Source organism: Scardinius erythrophthalmus, assembly GCF_964197995.2.
Source record: "Scardinius erythrophthalmus genome assembly, chromosome: 2".
In the NCBI taxonomy this organism is placed as follows: Eukaryota; Metazoa; Chordata; class Actinopteri; order Cypriniformes; family Leuciscidae; genus Scardinius; species Scardinius erythrophthalmus.
Genome location: NC_138222.1, coordinates 25,041,129 through 25,057,092, shown reverse-complemented (window position 1 = coordinate 25,057,092; position 15,964 = coordinate 25,041,129). Strand labels below are relative to the sequence as shown.

The following is a 15,964-nucleotide window of genomic DNA, read 5'->3' as shown; positions in this document are numbered from 1 at the left end:
CAGCTGCTGCGCTGGCAGGCTCTCGAGTGAGGGTTAGCAATGTGCTCTTTGTGGTAGTGAGGAGATATTATGTCAGTTCTTGGATATGCGGCAGGTCCCGCGGGACAGAGGACTCTGCATCCTTTAGTAAACCCCCTCTGTCTCTTCTCCGTTCCTTTCTCACATGCATTCATTTTAACAGACACAATGCCATTGACAAAGCACCTGAAGCAACTGTAGGTCACTCACACATGGTTAAATAGCAAACTAACAACGCAAAGGTTAAACATTTTCCTGGTGTACTTAATATTTAATTTGCTGTATGTAAAGTGGCTGAGCATGGTATCTTCGTGTCGCACTTAACGTTGTGTTTAGCCTGTGCTAGATCTCATTCATTGAACCCTCACACACAAAGCGCTTCGGTAAAAAGGGGCAGGGCCTTGGGCCTCGTCGATGCACAGGTGCTGTCCCGGTCCCGCTGCCATGACAACAGGTCTTGGTTGGCGCAGGGTCCTGGCCGAGGTGTGCTGCTCTCAGGTTACAGATTTTGAAACTTTTGAGGGCCAAATGACTCTTCCAACTCTCAGTGCCAAAGTAACACAATAAATCTAATCAGGAACAATAGCAACAGAACTATTACAAAAGCACAGTTTAGTGGTGAAAATGTCCCTAGTGAAAATTAAATGTACCCAAATGTATATGAAATACATTAATTTTATGCTAAGTATACTACAAATACATATACATATTTATGTACTTAATATAAATTGTACGTTTGGTAGTATACTTAAAGTCTGCTAAATTTGAAAAACTAGTTTTATACTTAAAGCAGTTTTACCGGAACTTTAGTTAACCGGAAATAGAGCTGAGGTCCAACTAAAGATATACTTAAGTATATTTAATTGTGCTAAAGTGGAACTATTGCAAGTATACTTTAGGTACACTTTAAATATCTTGCATTTAAGACTGATTTTATACAGAGATCAGTGATATTAAAACACATTTTAGGCTTAATATTAAGAAATGTGCATTGTGCAATAAAGAATTACTCCACATAAAGTACTATAGTTTTTATTTCAGTAAGTCTCAAGCACTATGTTAGTAAATATGTTAACGGATTTGTAGTATACTTAGTATGAAATACTGTAAGTAAAATTTTACTATGGGTATTAACAAAAAAAAAAAAAAAAAAAAAGTCTCCTGTGTGCAAATAACAATACTAACAGAAAACAAAGGTTTTGTGTCAGATTTGAGGTTTTTAATAGAGGTTTCTCACTTGTGTAATACATTTTCATATAAAGCATGATGAACTATAACCAAAGTTCTGAAAATATTCTTCCCAGAAGATGAAGTGTGACCGCCATCTAGTGGTCATATTTTTGTGAAACAAATAAGCAAGTTGAGGAACCGTTCCAAGATATTTTATTCATAATAGATAGAGAACAATATTATGTCTTTATGAACATTATTATTATGTAGAATTAATTAACACAACTCATTAAAGTGATTCATGAACATAATATTTTTAAGTGCCGACTAACAAATCAACACATTTTTGGGTTGTTGGTCAGTCATCCTAGTTTCAATCCTATTCCCACACAAAACACACACTCACTCACACCCTTAAAGCCTCATTTGATGCATGGTGGCAAAAAGCTATTGTAAGTGTGTCACAATACGCAATCCTCCTCCTCACTGAGTTACACATCAGTCCTCATGTTCATTCATTCAGTTTTCATCCACACATGTATCACTGGAATCATGATTTTGGCTTGTAGGGATCAGACCAGATCTTCACACCTAATTCAAATAGGACACATAACAGGACAATCATATAAAAACAACTATTGTCCATTAAATAGCATTGAAGCATTCATGTGAGCCTAATGCAAATAAACTGTAGTAGGCTATGTACTAGAATCTATATTCCTGCCACTAAACGATCCTACTAAAGCTTCAAACTACTAATCATCACATGTGTGATGTCTGTCAGGTATCATTTATGTTTACAGTTCTACTTGCTAACAGTGTAATAAATCAAACTCACAACACTTAACAGATATCATAAAGAGTGAGCATGACTTACCAACAGGCTGCACATCTGCTTGATTGACTCCAGATCGATTCGTCTTCTGGACCTGCTCTGTAAACACATGAACAACAATTCAGACTCTAGAGAAACGCTGACATTCAACTTTTTATTTGGTGAATCTTACAAAAACAAGACCCTTCCACTTTATTTTTGGGTTTCCTTTTTGTTTGTTTGAGCTCCCATTTTATTATTATTTTTTAAATGTTTAAAACAATAATAAAAAAATTAAAAAATAATTTTAATCTCAGTGTGGTATTTTGATGTATTATTTAAACATGTTAATATTTGCTTTTATTTTAATTTGAGTTACAGTAGCCTACATTGTTTTTGTCATGTTTATTCATTTTTGTTTTTAAATGTCTGTATAGTTTTTATTAAGTTTTACTTTTTAGAGTTAGTTTATTTCGTTTTTTATTGCAGTACTTCAACTTCAACTAAAGAATGAGAAATGTTGTCTTGGCAGCTTGCCAAAATACGTTAAAAAACATTTTATATTATTTTATTTTAGTAAAAAAAAGTAATCAATGTATTTTTTTTATTATAATATAAAGTCTTATTAAGGTAGCGTTACCTTACAAATAGAAGTCGTTTCCATTTAATTCATCGTAGATTAAAGACAGCAAAACATTCTACAGTCAGTGACGTATAGCATAAATTCTTCACAATAGTCTATTATTCACATTAATGCTTTCACTAAGGTTACTACACTGAAACTGATATACTGATTATAAGACTACTGGGTCACAAAATGCAATATAATAGAACGTGATGTTATTTTAGATTACATAAATTTACAGACAACAACAACACATGTGCAGTGTCATAATGACTAACGTCAGTGATAAAGACTTACTGTAGTCTTCAGAGTGAGTGAGAGGGTGGAAAAATATAGGATAAAAAGCCACAGCCACAGCTGCAATAAAGCCTCCAAATATAAGCGTTATCCTCTTATTTGTGGACATGATTTTGACAGATTCACCTCATCCGAGGACAAACATCAACTCAATCTAGCTTTTCCGGGTTAAAGTTCAAATCTAAAAAAACAAGTTTAAAGTCTTCTATTAATCGACAGTTGTTCTATATTAAAAGTCTATATTCAAAATGATTCTCATTTTAAATATTATTTACATACATATGATATTATACTCGTAAAATGTTTTATGTGTTTTACAAATGTATGTGCTAACAGTATGGCAGAATACGAATTGAGAGCGGGACTTTTATTCTGTCGAATGTTCTCCCGTCATGCAGTGTGTGTAGTGTTGCTGTGTCAGTGCGTGCAGTGATCGCTGTCTTTCATCAGGAATAATGTCCGGTAGTAACTCATACAGACTGCGCTGCTCTCTGCCCGCGCACGAGATGGATGTCAGGGGTCTCGCCGCTGCCGCCTTTCCGGATGGAGCCTTTGTGTCCGTGTCCAGAGACCGAACCGCTCGGCTCTGGGTACCGAACCCGAGGTACATCTCCACCAGCTTCCTCCTCCTGCTCCTGCTCCTGCTGCTGCTGCTGCTGTGTATAATATCGTTACCCTGTTTACTTTTGTTTCCGTCGGTTACTAAGCTAAGTTAAGTGGTTTACAGGTTGTAGAGTTAATGTATTGAGATGGGCTGCCAAATCAAGTGAAATATGCCAACTCATGAGCATCATCTGAAACGAAACTGACCGGTGTTGGTTTCCTGACATACTACACTCCACTAATGTAACGTTAACGTTAAAGGAATAGTTCACCCGAAATGAATAAGAAATTATTTACTCGCTGTCTGATTGTCCCAAACTCGTATGGATTTTCTTTCTTCCTGCATATTTATTTTCCATAATGGCCGTAAAGGGTGACTGAGGGTGTCATTTTGCCTTTTGTGATCCACCGAAGAAAGTCATACATTGTTGACAGAATTGTCATCTTTGGGTGAACTGTCCCTTTAAACTTCTCTGAGCGTTCTCTGGATTCGATTCATATTAAATTAGACAAATATTAAAAACAAAACATAAGTATAACAAATAAATAAAATCATATATATACACTACAACTTAAAATTTTGGTGTCAGTATTTATTTATTTGTAAAAAATAAAATACAATTATTACTTCAAATAAATGCTGTACTTTTTATTCATCAAAGCATCCAGAAGAAAATATTTCACACACAAATATTAAGCAGAATAACTGTTTTCAATATTGATAACAATATTTTTTTTAACAGCAAATTAGCATATTAGAAGGTTTTATGAAGGATCATTTGACACTGAAGACTGGAGTCATGATGCTGACATTTCAGATTTGCCATCAAAGGAATGAATTCTGTTTTAAATTGTATTAAAATAGAAAATGGTTGTTTTGTAATTCCCAATATTACTGTATTTACTCTATTTTTGATCAAATAAATGCAGCCTTGCTGAGTAAGATACTTCTTTAAAAAAAAAACATTTAAAAATCTCTCCAACCACAGACTTTTTAATAGTAGTGTATAAAGGATCGATTTTAAATGTATAATAAAAACAGTCCTATTAAAAATGACATAAACACTGTTAACATAGCTAACTCTTCTGTATTTTGTTGCAGTGAAAACCAGGCCTTTACTGAGATGCTCTGCATGAACGGGCACTCAAACTTTGTGTCTTGTGTGTGTATCATCGCTCCGAATGAAACATATCCCCGAGGGCTCATCGCCACTGGAGGACACGACAACAACATCTGTGTGTTTTCACTAGATCGACCAGACCCTCTGTTCACCCTCAAGGGTCACAAAAACACAGGTACTGTCCACTGCTAATTATTTATTACAGTGGTTTAACTGCATGAAGATGTTCTTGAAGTGCCCTGGAATGATTTCTGTACCCATTCCTGCTGTTTCTGTGTGTGTTTACAGTCTGCACACTCTCAGCTGGCAAATTTGGCACAATACTGAGTGGCTCATGGGACACTACAGCCAAAGTCTGGCTCGGAGAGAAGTGCATGATGACTTTACAGGTACAATGCCAGGGTTCCTGGTATCACCACAGTAGATCCAATATCCATTTGGGAGCACAACATGTGCAGACTATCTTCCCAAATTGTTTTCACAAGTTCACACTTACTGTACAGTTAAAGGGATAGTTCACCCAAAAAGGAAAATTCTGTCATCAATTTCTCACCTGATGTCGTTCCAAACCCGTAAGATTTTCGTTCATCTTTGGAACACAAATAAAGATCTTTTTGATGAAATATGAGAGATTTCTGTCCCTCCTTTGACAGCTACGCAACTACCACCTTGACACTTCAAAATGTTCATAAAGAGATCGTAATTGAATTGAGTGGTTTAGTCCAAATTTTCTGAGAGATACGATTGCTTTATATGATGAACAGATTGAATTTAGGCTTTTATTCACATATAAACATTCATCAACTCACACATGCATTGTGGTAAACGGAAGCTCAAGCATGTTCTCTTGACCACAAGAGCCAATGAGGTTCATTCTCGTGTTACGCAGCGCGTTTGAGCTTCAGCAAGAGCCAATGAGGTTCACTCTCGTGTTACGCAGCGCGTTTGAGCTTCAGCAAGAGCCAGTGAGGTTCATTCTCGTGTTACGCAGCGCGTTTGAGCTTCAGCAAGAGCCAATGAGGTTCACTCTCGTGTTACGCAGCGCGTTTGAGCTTCAGCAAGAGCCAATGAGGTTCACTCTCGTGTTACGCAGCGCGTTTGAGCTTCCGCAAGAGCCAATGAGGTTCACTCTCGTGTTACGCAGCGCGTTTGAGCTTCAGCAAGAGCCAATGAGGTTCACTCTCGTGTTACGCAGCGCGTTTGAGCTTCAGCAAGAGCCAATGAGGTTCACTCTCGTGTTACGCAGCGCGTTTGAGCTTCAGCAAGAGCCAATGAGGTTCACTCTCGTGTTACGCAGCGCGTTTGAGCTTCCGCAAGAGCCAATGAGGTTCACTCTCGTGTTACGCAGCGCGTTTGAGCTTCAGCAAGAGCCAATGAGGTTCACTCTCGTGTTACGCAGCGCGTTTGAGCTTCAGCAAGAGCCAATGAGGTTCACTCTCGTGTTACGCAGCGCGTTTGAGCTTCAGCAAGAGCCAATGAGGTTCACTCTCGTGTTACGCAGCGCGTTTGAGCTTCAGCAAGAGCCAGTGAGGTTCACTCTCGTGTTACGCAGCGCGTTTGAGCTTCAGCAAGAGCCAATGAGGTTCATTCTCGTGTTACGCAGCGCGTTTGAGCTTCAGCAAGAGCCAATGAGGTTCACTCTCGTGTTACGCAGCGCGTTTGAGCTTCAGCAAGAGCCAATGAGGTTCACTCTCGTGTTACGCAGCGCGTTTGAGCTTCAGCAAGAGCCAATGAGGTTCATTCTCGTGTTACGCAGCGCGTTTGAGCTTCAGCAAGAGCCAATGAGGTTCACTCTCGTGTTACGCAGCGCGTTTGAGCTTCAGCAAGAGCCAATGAGGTTCACTCTCGTGTTACGCAGCGCGTTTGAGCTTCAGCAAGAGCCAGTGAGGTTCACTCTCGTGTTACGCAGCGCGTTTGAGCTTCAGCAAGAGCCAATGAGGTTCATTCTCGTGTTACGCAGCGCGTTTGAGCTTCAGCAAGAGCCAATGAGGTTCACTCTCGTGTTACGCAGCGCGTTTGAGCTTCAGCAAGAGCCAATGAGGTTCACTCTCGTCTTACGCAGCACGTTTGAGCTTCAGCAAGAGCCAGTGAGGTTCACTCTCGTGTTACGCAGCGCGTTTGAGCTTCAGCAAGAGCCAATGAGGTTCACTCTCGTGTTACGCAGCGCGTTTGAGCTTCAGCAAGAGCCAATGAGGTTCACTCTCGTGTTACGCAGCACGTTTGAGCTTCAGCAAGAGCCAATGAGGTTCACTCTCGTGTTACGCAGCGCGTTTGAGCTTCAGCAAGAGCCAATGAGGTTCACTCTCGTGTTACGCAGCGCGTTTGAGCTTCAGCAAGAGCCAATGAGGTTCACTCTCGTCTTACGCAGCGCGTTTGAGCTTCAGCAAGAGCCAATGAGGTTCATTCTCGTGTTACGCAGCGCGTTTGAGCTTCAGCAAGAGCCAGTGAGGTTCATTCTCGTGTTACGCAGCGCGTTTGAGCTTCAGCAAGAGCCAATGAGGTTCACTCTCGTGTTACGCAGCGCGTTTGAGCTTCAGCAAGAGCCAGTGAGGTTCATTCTCGTGTTACGCAGCGCGTTTGAGCTTCAGCAAGAGCCAATGAGGTTCACTCTCGTGTTACGCAGCACGTTTGAGCTTCAGCAAGAGCCAGTGAGGTTCACTCTCGTGTTACGCAGCGCGTTTGAGCTTCAGCAAGAGCCAGTGAGGTTCACTCTCGTGTTACGCAGCGCGTTTGAGCTTCAGCAAGAGCCAGTGAGGTTCATTCTCGTGTTACGCAGCGCGTTTGAGCTTCAGCAAGAGCCAGTGAGGTTCATTCTCGTGTTACGCAGCGCGTTTGAGCTTCAGCAAGAGCCAATGAGGTTCACTCTTGTGTTACGCAGCGCGTTTGAGCTTCAGCAAGAGCCAATGAGGTTCACTCTCGTGTTACGCAGCGCGTTTGAGCTTCAGCAAGAGCCAGTGAGGTTCATTCTCGTGTTACGCAGCGCGTTTGAGCTTCAGCAAGAGCCAGTGAGGTTCACTCTCGTGTTACGCAGCGCGTTTGAGCTTCAGCAAGAGCCAGTGAGGTTCATTCTCGTGTTACGCAGCGCGTTTGAGCTTCAGCAAGAGCCAATGAGGTTCATTCTCGTGTTACGCAGCACGTTTGAGCTTCAGCAAGAGCCAATGAGGTTCATTCTCGTGTTACGCAGCACGTTTGAGCTTCAGCAAGAGCCAATGAGGTTCATTCTCGTGTTACGCAGCGCGTTTGAGCTTCAGCAAGAGCCAATGAGGTTCATTCTCGTGTTACGCAGCACGTTTGAGCTTCAGCAAGAGCCAATGAGGTTCATTCTCGTGTTACGCAGCACGTTTGAGCTTCAGCAAGAGCCAATGAGGTTCATTCTCGTGTTACGCAGCACGTTTGAGCTTCAGCTAGAGGTTTGTTCTCGTGCATCAAGCAGACTTGGTTGAGCTTCTGTTTATGTTCGCTGATATGAACATGCTCTTTATTATCATTTTGAAGCGTCAAAGTGGTAGTTGCGTAGCTTCCAATGGAGGCACAGAAAGCTCTCGGATATCATCAGAAAGATCTTCATCTGTGTTCCGAAGATGAATGAAAGTCTTACTGGTCTTACTTACGAGAAATTAATGACAGAATTTTCATTTTTGGGTCAACTATTCCTTTAAGTATGCATATTTAGTGTACTGTCTGAAGGGAGGGCTCCGAGCTCTGAATTTGCTCTGACCCCAGAGTACCACCCCCCCCCCCCATCCTTGACTAGCATAGGAACAACCTTAAAAGTGAGGCGTGGAAGTGGTGGAGGGATGCTGCAATTCTGTCACCGGACAGAGGTGAGAGACGCCTATAAATACAGGTCTCTTCTTACGCTGATTGGTTGGATTACCTGAACGTACTCCTTCAGAACTTTGTTAAATAAACTTCATTAAATAAACTTCATTATGAGAAGCGAAAATTAAATTTGTATTTTGCCAAAATAAAAGCAATATGGTTTAAAATGAAGAAATTAAGATAATATAAATAATATATATTAGTATGGAACTTTTAGATGTTTTATTAATTTTAATATATTAATAAATGTATTATATTTTACACAATTTTTTAACAGTAAAATAAAAATATTACAGTTTTATTTTTTGTTTAATAATTTCATTTAATAATAATAATTATAGTCATATTGACATATAATAAAAATAATATTTTGTCCAAATTGGACCAGGAGGGTTTTTAATCTGTATTTTTATTAATAGTATTTTAGTAATTGCAATAATAAAAAATAAAAAAAATCACACGGTGCAGCCTTTCACCACAGCTTTTCTTAAATGTGTCCCCCTCCCCCCACACTGTCTCTTTAAGAGGGAGATCAGATACGCTGTTATTGCTTGCAATCGATTCCAGTACAGTGTGAATATGTGCTGACTGGTTTCCTCTGTTGTTGCTGCTCCCCAGGGACACACGGCTGCTGTATGGGCCGTGCTCATTTTACCGGATCAGGGCTTAATGCTGTCTGGATCAGCTGACAAGACCATCAAGTTATGGAAAGCTGGTCGCTGCGAGAACACCTACACTGGTACATTGGCGCAACTGATACCTCTAATGCTTTTTACAAAACAACATTGATGCTGAATATAGAAACTGTGGAGCTTGTTTAGTTTTTACAGCTCTCCAGAAGGGGTCACCATTTGTAAAGATTGTGGCACGGGTGAAATGCAATGTTTGACTGAGATATTTGAAATGTGTGTCCTGCAGGTCATGAGGACTGTGTGCGAGGGCTCGCGGTGATAAACGACGTGGAGTTTTTCTCCTGCAGTAATGACGCCAGTATAAGACGGTGGATGGTGACGGGTGAATGCGTGCAGATTTACTACGGTCACACTAACTATATCTACAGCCTTGCTGTCTTTCCTAACGGACAAGGTGATTACCTTTAGTTTTGTTGTATGTTTGATACATTTTTGTGCATAAAATCTCCTATATTGTCTTCTTTTTTTCCTGCCATAGACTTCATAAGCTCAGGAGAGGACAGGACACTGAGGGTGTGGAGGAAAGGGGAATGTTCCCAGACTATCCGTCTTCCTGCCCAGTCAGTGTGGTGCTGCTGTATTCTGCCTAATGGAGACATTGCTGTGGGAGCCAGGTATACATACTATTTCTGTTTCATTCGTTTAAACTAGTTGCAATTTATTAGCCTGCATGAGGCTGAGCGTTTCACATTTCTCTGAAGCGATGGCATTATCCGTGTCTTCACTGAGAGCGAAGATCGTGTAGCAAGTGCTCAGGACGTGCAGGCGTTTGAGGATGAGCTCTCCAAAGCCATCATCGATCCCAAGACTGGAGACTTGGGGGACATCAAGATCGAGGACTTGCCTGGAAGAGAACACCTCAGTGAACCAGGTAAGCCTTGTACACATGCAGTGTTAAAGACATTTATGTAGTAACAAAAGATTTTTTTTAATTCAAATAAATGCTGTTATTTTGAACTTTGTATTAATCACAGAATCCTGAAAAAATGCCTATTTACACAAAAATAGAAAAAAATAGCTTGTTGTTTTTTTTGTGTGTGCAAATGTTCTATATTTTGGCCAAAATTGAAATAATAAGGCTGAAGGAAATTCACGTGTGAAGTAGAGGGTGCAGCTCAAACAATCCTTTCAGTTTAACTGAATCATCGAAGGTCAGCAGCAAGTACATTGAAAATTGAGATTAAATTCATACAAATATTTGTTTTATTTAACATAATTAATTATTGTAGGTTTGCATAGTATTCTGATTTTGCATTTCACTGATTTTATTCATTTTGAGGAATTCTGAATCTGTTTTTTTGCCAGTTAGATGCTCACATTTAGACAAGAACTACAATAGCTATCAATTTAATCCCGATTTCTCTCAAAATGAGGACAGAAAAGGTGTCAGTCATGAAATGGGAAAACAAAGTAACTTACGTTACTTGTTTGAAAAAGTAACTCAGATATTTTGTTGCAAATTTAAAAGTAATGCATTCTAGTTACTTAAAAAGTAATCTGATTACGTAACTCGAGTTACTTGTTATGTGTTACACCCAAGACTGATTATAAGTTTATATAAAATCTAAATGTTTGCTCCCTGTATTATGGTATATTTTTAGGGAATCGTGATGGACAGACACGGCTCATAAAGGAGGATTCTAATGTTGAAGCGTATCAGTGGAGCATGAGTGACGAACGCTGGGTGAAGATTGGAGATGTAGTGGGCGGGTCTTCTCAGCAAAGTTCAAAGCGAGTGATGTATGAAGGCAAGGTGAGACACTAGTAGATTTTGCTCAAGTTGTAGTTTGTATGTTGTGTCAGTGGTTTGACGTTAATCTTTGTTTAATGTCGAACGTTGATACTGTACAGAGGTTAAACCATAGCTAATCAAGTTGCATTCATGTGGTAAGCTCTGTGCTTTCTCTGCCTAAAGGAGTACGACTTTGTCTTCACCATCGATGTGAATGAGGGCGGTCCACCCATGAAGCTGCCTTATAATGTGACCGATGACCCCTGGCTAGTAGCTCACAACTTCCTGGAGAAGAATGACCTGAGCCCCATGTTCTTGGATCAGGTGGCTAATTTCATCATCGAAAACACTAAAGGCCAGACTCTTGGGCCAGCCCCCGCCTCGGTCGCAGACCCCTTCACAGGTAACCGGATCACTTATAAACACCTGGTTTGGTGTATATTCACGTACACACACCTTGTTCGGTTGAAGGTAAAGACTGAAGTGTGTTTTATAGTGTATTCCTCCTGTGTTCTCAGGTGCAGGGCGGTACATCCCAGGTTCAGGAGAAGGCAGTCAAGGATTTGGTGTTGATCCTTTCACAGGTAAGCTTTTTTTGAATAGCACTTGTTATTTTCTAGTATGAAACCAAAGGTTGTTGTAGATTTTGAGAGATGTTTGTATTTGTTTGTGCAGGAGCTGGTCGGTATATTCCCGGGTCAGAATCCACAGGCACAGTGCATTCAGGCGGAGCTGATCCTTTTACTGGTAAAATACATAGATATGTGCAAATACACAGCGCCACACTCACACATGGATCATGTGCACTAATGTACCTCTCGATCCTCTCCAGGTGGCAGTGCCTATTCCTCTTCCTCTCGCCAGAAAGCTACAACAAACATCTTTTTCCCCAATACCGATGGAGTTATGTTTGAACAGGCGAATATCACTCAGATTCTTGGTAAGTGACACTTTTAGTTTTTAAGTTTAGTTATTTTAGCACTTCAAACTCAAAAAAAGAAAACAAAAATGAGAAATAAAAAGCTGAAATAAAATATTTATTTTATTTCCAGAAATAATGTTATGGTTTTAGTTTTTGTTTAACTTAATTATAAAAACCCTGCTATATATGAATGTATGTGTGTATGCATTGAAGTGTTTTTGACTTCATCTCCGTGGGACCCTCGTGATTGGGTGGTCCAGGCCCCTCTGGAGAGCCGGGCTGCTCAATCGATAATGTCATACTTGCTGACAATAACCTCTCTTGTATTCCCACATAACATTTCCCCAATATCACGTATAGGTAAGCTTCGCGAGCTGAACAACGATGCTCCTGCGGACCATAAGCTGAGTGACGCAGCATTGGACTGTCTGGAGAAGTTGTTAATGCTAGTTTCAGACCCGAAGAGTCAGGAACAGCCCACAGCAGATCAGATCAGTGTTCTCTGGAGGACTAGCCACTGGCCAGAAGGCAAGACATTGAGATTACGTTATTAAGAAAAATTATAAACAATTCACTATACTACCAATGTTTAGCAAAGAATCACTGAGGGCAAGGGTGTCCAATCCTGCTCCTGGAGGTCAAGGTCCAGCACAGTTTAGCTGCCTTCAACCCTAATGAAACCAATTATCAGGGTATCAGAATTACAAACACCTACTAGTCAAGTATGTCAGAGACTTTGCAGGAAGATGGCCCACCAGAAGCAGGATTGGACACCCTTGACTAGTTTGTTTGAAGCATTTGATTCGGAACCTGGGGCTAGTTGTATATCTACTTTTTGTCTTAAAGAAAAATAGATACTAACTAAATGCTAATCCAGGTACATTTAAAAACGCCGTTTTCGTTTAAAAATGCTCTCTATCCACACTAGCGTTTTCAGGCGAAAACACTAAATTCACCTTACTGCGCATGCGTAAAACCTCACAAAAGCTCACTGAGATGATACAGACGGAAAAATAAATAATAAAGTTATTGCGCACTTCTCCTGGCAGGATCATTTTATTTGGCAAAATATCTCACCATTAACTGATGCGTCCAGGTCACACTCACCCACCATATGTTTGGTCTAAAAGAAAACGCAACTGCTCTCATGTTTTGCCGCAGGACAGCAAATGCGAGTGAATTTGTGTGCAAAGTAACATCACACACAACTGTGTGAAAGTGAATAGCACATAACAGGCACAATACCGGTATAAACATGAATATGTATTGGTACAATATGCGTCACATGACTAAACTTACATCATCGTTTTTAAATACCTCCGTTTTGACAGTCCACACTACAACGCAAAAACGGCGTTTTCAAATTTATCCACTTTGGAGAGCGTTTCAAAAAGCTTAGTTTTGGTTTGGACGGAAGGTCAAAACGGAGAGAAAAAGATGCGTTTTCAAACGAAAACGTATTAGTGTGGACACTAATACTGGCCACTGGGGCGCTTTCTCCTTTGAATTTGATTCGAGAAACAAGCTAAACTCTTAGTGCGCAAATTTTTTTTAACAATCCATTACACTCTGATGTATGTCTTAATACAGAAGCAAAGATGTTGCTACTTCTGTTTCACCGTGACTTTAATCAAAGATTGTTTCTCTGTAAATCAAAATAAACAGATTGCAGTAAGTACTATAGTAAAGCTCAATCAATTTAATCAGTCATCATCTCCCTCCTCAGACATTGTCTTCCCTGTGTTGGACATCCTGCGCTTGGCTGTGCGCCATCCTGAAGTCAATGCCCAGCTTTGTGGCGGGACAGAGGGTGCCAGTCTTTGTAACCATCTCCTGGGTCTCATGACCCCCGAAGGCAGGCCTGCAAATCAAATGCTGGCGCTCCGCACTCTCTGCAACTGTTTCTCTGGGTCCCACGGCCGCGCTCTCCTCTTGGGGCACCGTGACACAGTCCTGTCCCGGGCCGGAGACCTCCGCGCCGTCTGCAACAAGAACATCCACGTGGCGCTGGCTACCCTGCTGCTCAACTACGCTGGAAGGTTGTACGGTCAACCCGCTGAGATCGAGGCCAAGGCACAGTGCTTGTCAGTGGCTAGCACTGCCTTAGAGGTCGTACAGGACAAAGAGGCCGTCTTCAGGCTGCTCGTGGCCCTGGGGACCACAGTGGCCGGGGACAACACCGCAAAGGACCTTGCTCGATCTTTGGGTGTCAACTCTCAGATTTCTAAATACGCCAGGGTCTCTGAGCCGGCGAAAGTGGGCGAGTGCTGCCGACTAGTGCTCGATGAACTGCAGTGATGTCGGGAAGGTGTCAAAGGATGCAACCGTCGTCTTCTCCTTCTATTGCTACACCTCCATGATAAAACCACCATCTTTCAGATCTCTTAAACCCCAATCTCTATATCATTAGTTTGTATTTAAATTTTCACATTTTGATGCTGAATGGATATGAATGAATGCATGATGTGAATAAACACTGGTGATTAATCTAAATCGTTCTTAAAGCAAGACTCATGTTATTGATGTAGATCGGTGGTTCTCAACCTTTTTGACTCGAAGGCCCCCTCGTTGTCCAACACAATACTTTTAGGCTAAACCCACGTCTGCACCAGACTACACGCATGACGTGACAAAGTTAAAGAGAGCCCATTATAACCAGTGATACTGTCGACACTGGATGTGGCGCCGCGTTACGACACCGGTTCTGATGTACTCCATTCCATGCATTTCCAACAACAGGACATATGGATTTAGAACTTTCTGTTTTGACAAGTATAGTAAGGACCTGGTGTAGACAACTGTAAGATATTTCTGGTGTTTCTGCTTTAATGGACAAAGCTGCTTGTTTTCAAACTTTTTTATTAACGGAAACTAGTAGTATTGATGTATTGAATGAACCATTCATTTTGTGATTCCAGACGTTTCTAGAACTGTACAGTATGTTCTTGAATAAAGGCCAATAACTATAAAATAGTTATTGGAGAAAAAAATAAATAAATTCAGTTTATATATGATTTTATTTCAATTGAAATTATTTTAATATATTAATAATTATCCTGTGGCTTAATATTAATTCATAATATTAATAATCATCCCCTGGTTGAGAATCACTTACAGATATCTATCATATCATTACTTACAGTACTTAACAAAAATGAAAGTTTTTATTTTCATAATGTGGCATATTTCTGAGTAAGTGGGCCTTTATTTGGACTGAAAAGTCAAAATAAGAGCATTTGGTGGCGTCAGCTATGGGTGTGCGATAGACGATTTTAGATCGTGACCGATTAACGAAGAGAGATCGTAGTATCGTGCATTCTACCAGTTGCAGTTCTGGCGCAGCGTTTAGCAACACAGCGTGATATTGCACTTCTTCATCATCTCTAAAGTTCATTATTTGCATGCGTTTTAAAGTCTTGCCTGTTAAACTTTTTATTCACTCTGTTCCGAGATACGCTTTTCTGAGCGCGTACACCCGGAGCGTGTCACACAGCGTGCGAGTACTGAACTAGGCTCTCTCGCGACTTATGTTTAAACTATTGAATACCATGTAAACATAAACAGTCGTTTATTATCTTAAAGTGACAGCAGCCTAATAAACCTGCTGTCATCTGTGTCACTCATGTTAATCAAACAACAAAAGACAGAAAATCACTCACTGCTCTTGACTGAATAACTTTAGCAGCTTTAATAAGAATCAGTGTATATTTCAATCATACAGTGAAGTCTATGTAGTGTTTTATTTTTATATTTGTTTATTCAATTTCTTGAATGATAGTCAAATACACCTACGGTAGCTGTAAAAAATTAAAGTACTGTTTATTTCATTTGTATCTTATATTTGTATTTGTCCTATTATTTGTAATTTGCATATTTATTCTTATTTTTAATAACAAAGATACAATAAAAATAAAGTGAAATCATATTTTGGCCGTATCGCCCACCCCTACTTTGGCCTAAATAGTCTGTGACTTTGTTACCTTGTAAGGCTAAAAAATTTAAATAGGGAAATTAGTTTGGCTGTACTGTTCAGTAACTTGCAAAACCAACATGAAAAAGAATCATGATAAGATCTTAATCCTGCCTGAAAAAAAAAAAAAATATATATATATATATATATATATATATATATATATCGCCCACCCCAA

General features: G+C 40.2%; 2 protein-coding genes across 2 annotated transcripts; one reads left to right on the top strand and one right to left on the bottom strand.

The window, feature by feature from the left end:
- Nucleotides 1-1,035: 1,035 nt before the first annotated feature.
- Nucleotides 1,036-3,101, bottom strand: smim20 (small integral membrane protein 20). Its single transcript, XM_081350877.1, has 3 exons — nt 2,925-3,101; nt 2,066-2,122; nt 1,036-1,779 (listed from the first exon to the last, which is right to left on the bottom strand). The coding sequence occupies exons 1-3, from the start codon at nt 3,031-3,033 to the stop codon at nt 1,739-1,741; spliced, it is 207 nt and encodes a 68-aa protein (XP_081207003.1). The 5' UTR covers nt 3,034-3,101; the 3' UTR covers nt 1,036-1,738.
- Nucleotides 3,102-3,301: 200 nt separating this feature from the next.
- plaa (phospholipase A2-activating protein) lies at nt 3,302-14,834 on the top strand. Its single transcript, XM_081350769.1, has 14 exons — nt 3,302-3,528; nt 4,630-4,823; nt 4,937-5,037; nt 9,089-9,209; nt 9,389-9,556; nt 9,641-9,776; nt 9,864-10,033; nt 10,764-10,915; nt 11,078-11,297; nt 11,413-11,478; nt 11,570-11,641; nt 11,727-11,834; nt 12,177-12,344; nt 13,543-14,834. Exons 1-14 carry the CDS (start codon nt 3,380-3,382, stop codon nt 14,112-14,114), a joined length of 2,397 nt encoding a protein of 798 aa, XP_081206895.1. The 5' UTR covers nt 3,302-3,379; the 3' UTR covers nt 14,115-14,834.
- Nucleotides 14,835-15,964: the final 1,130 nt, after the last annotated feature.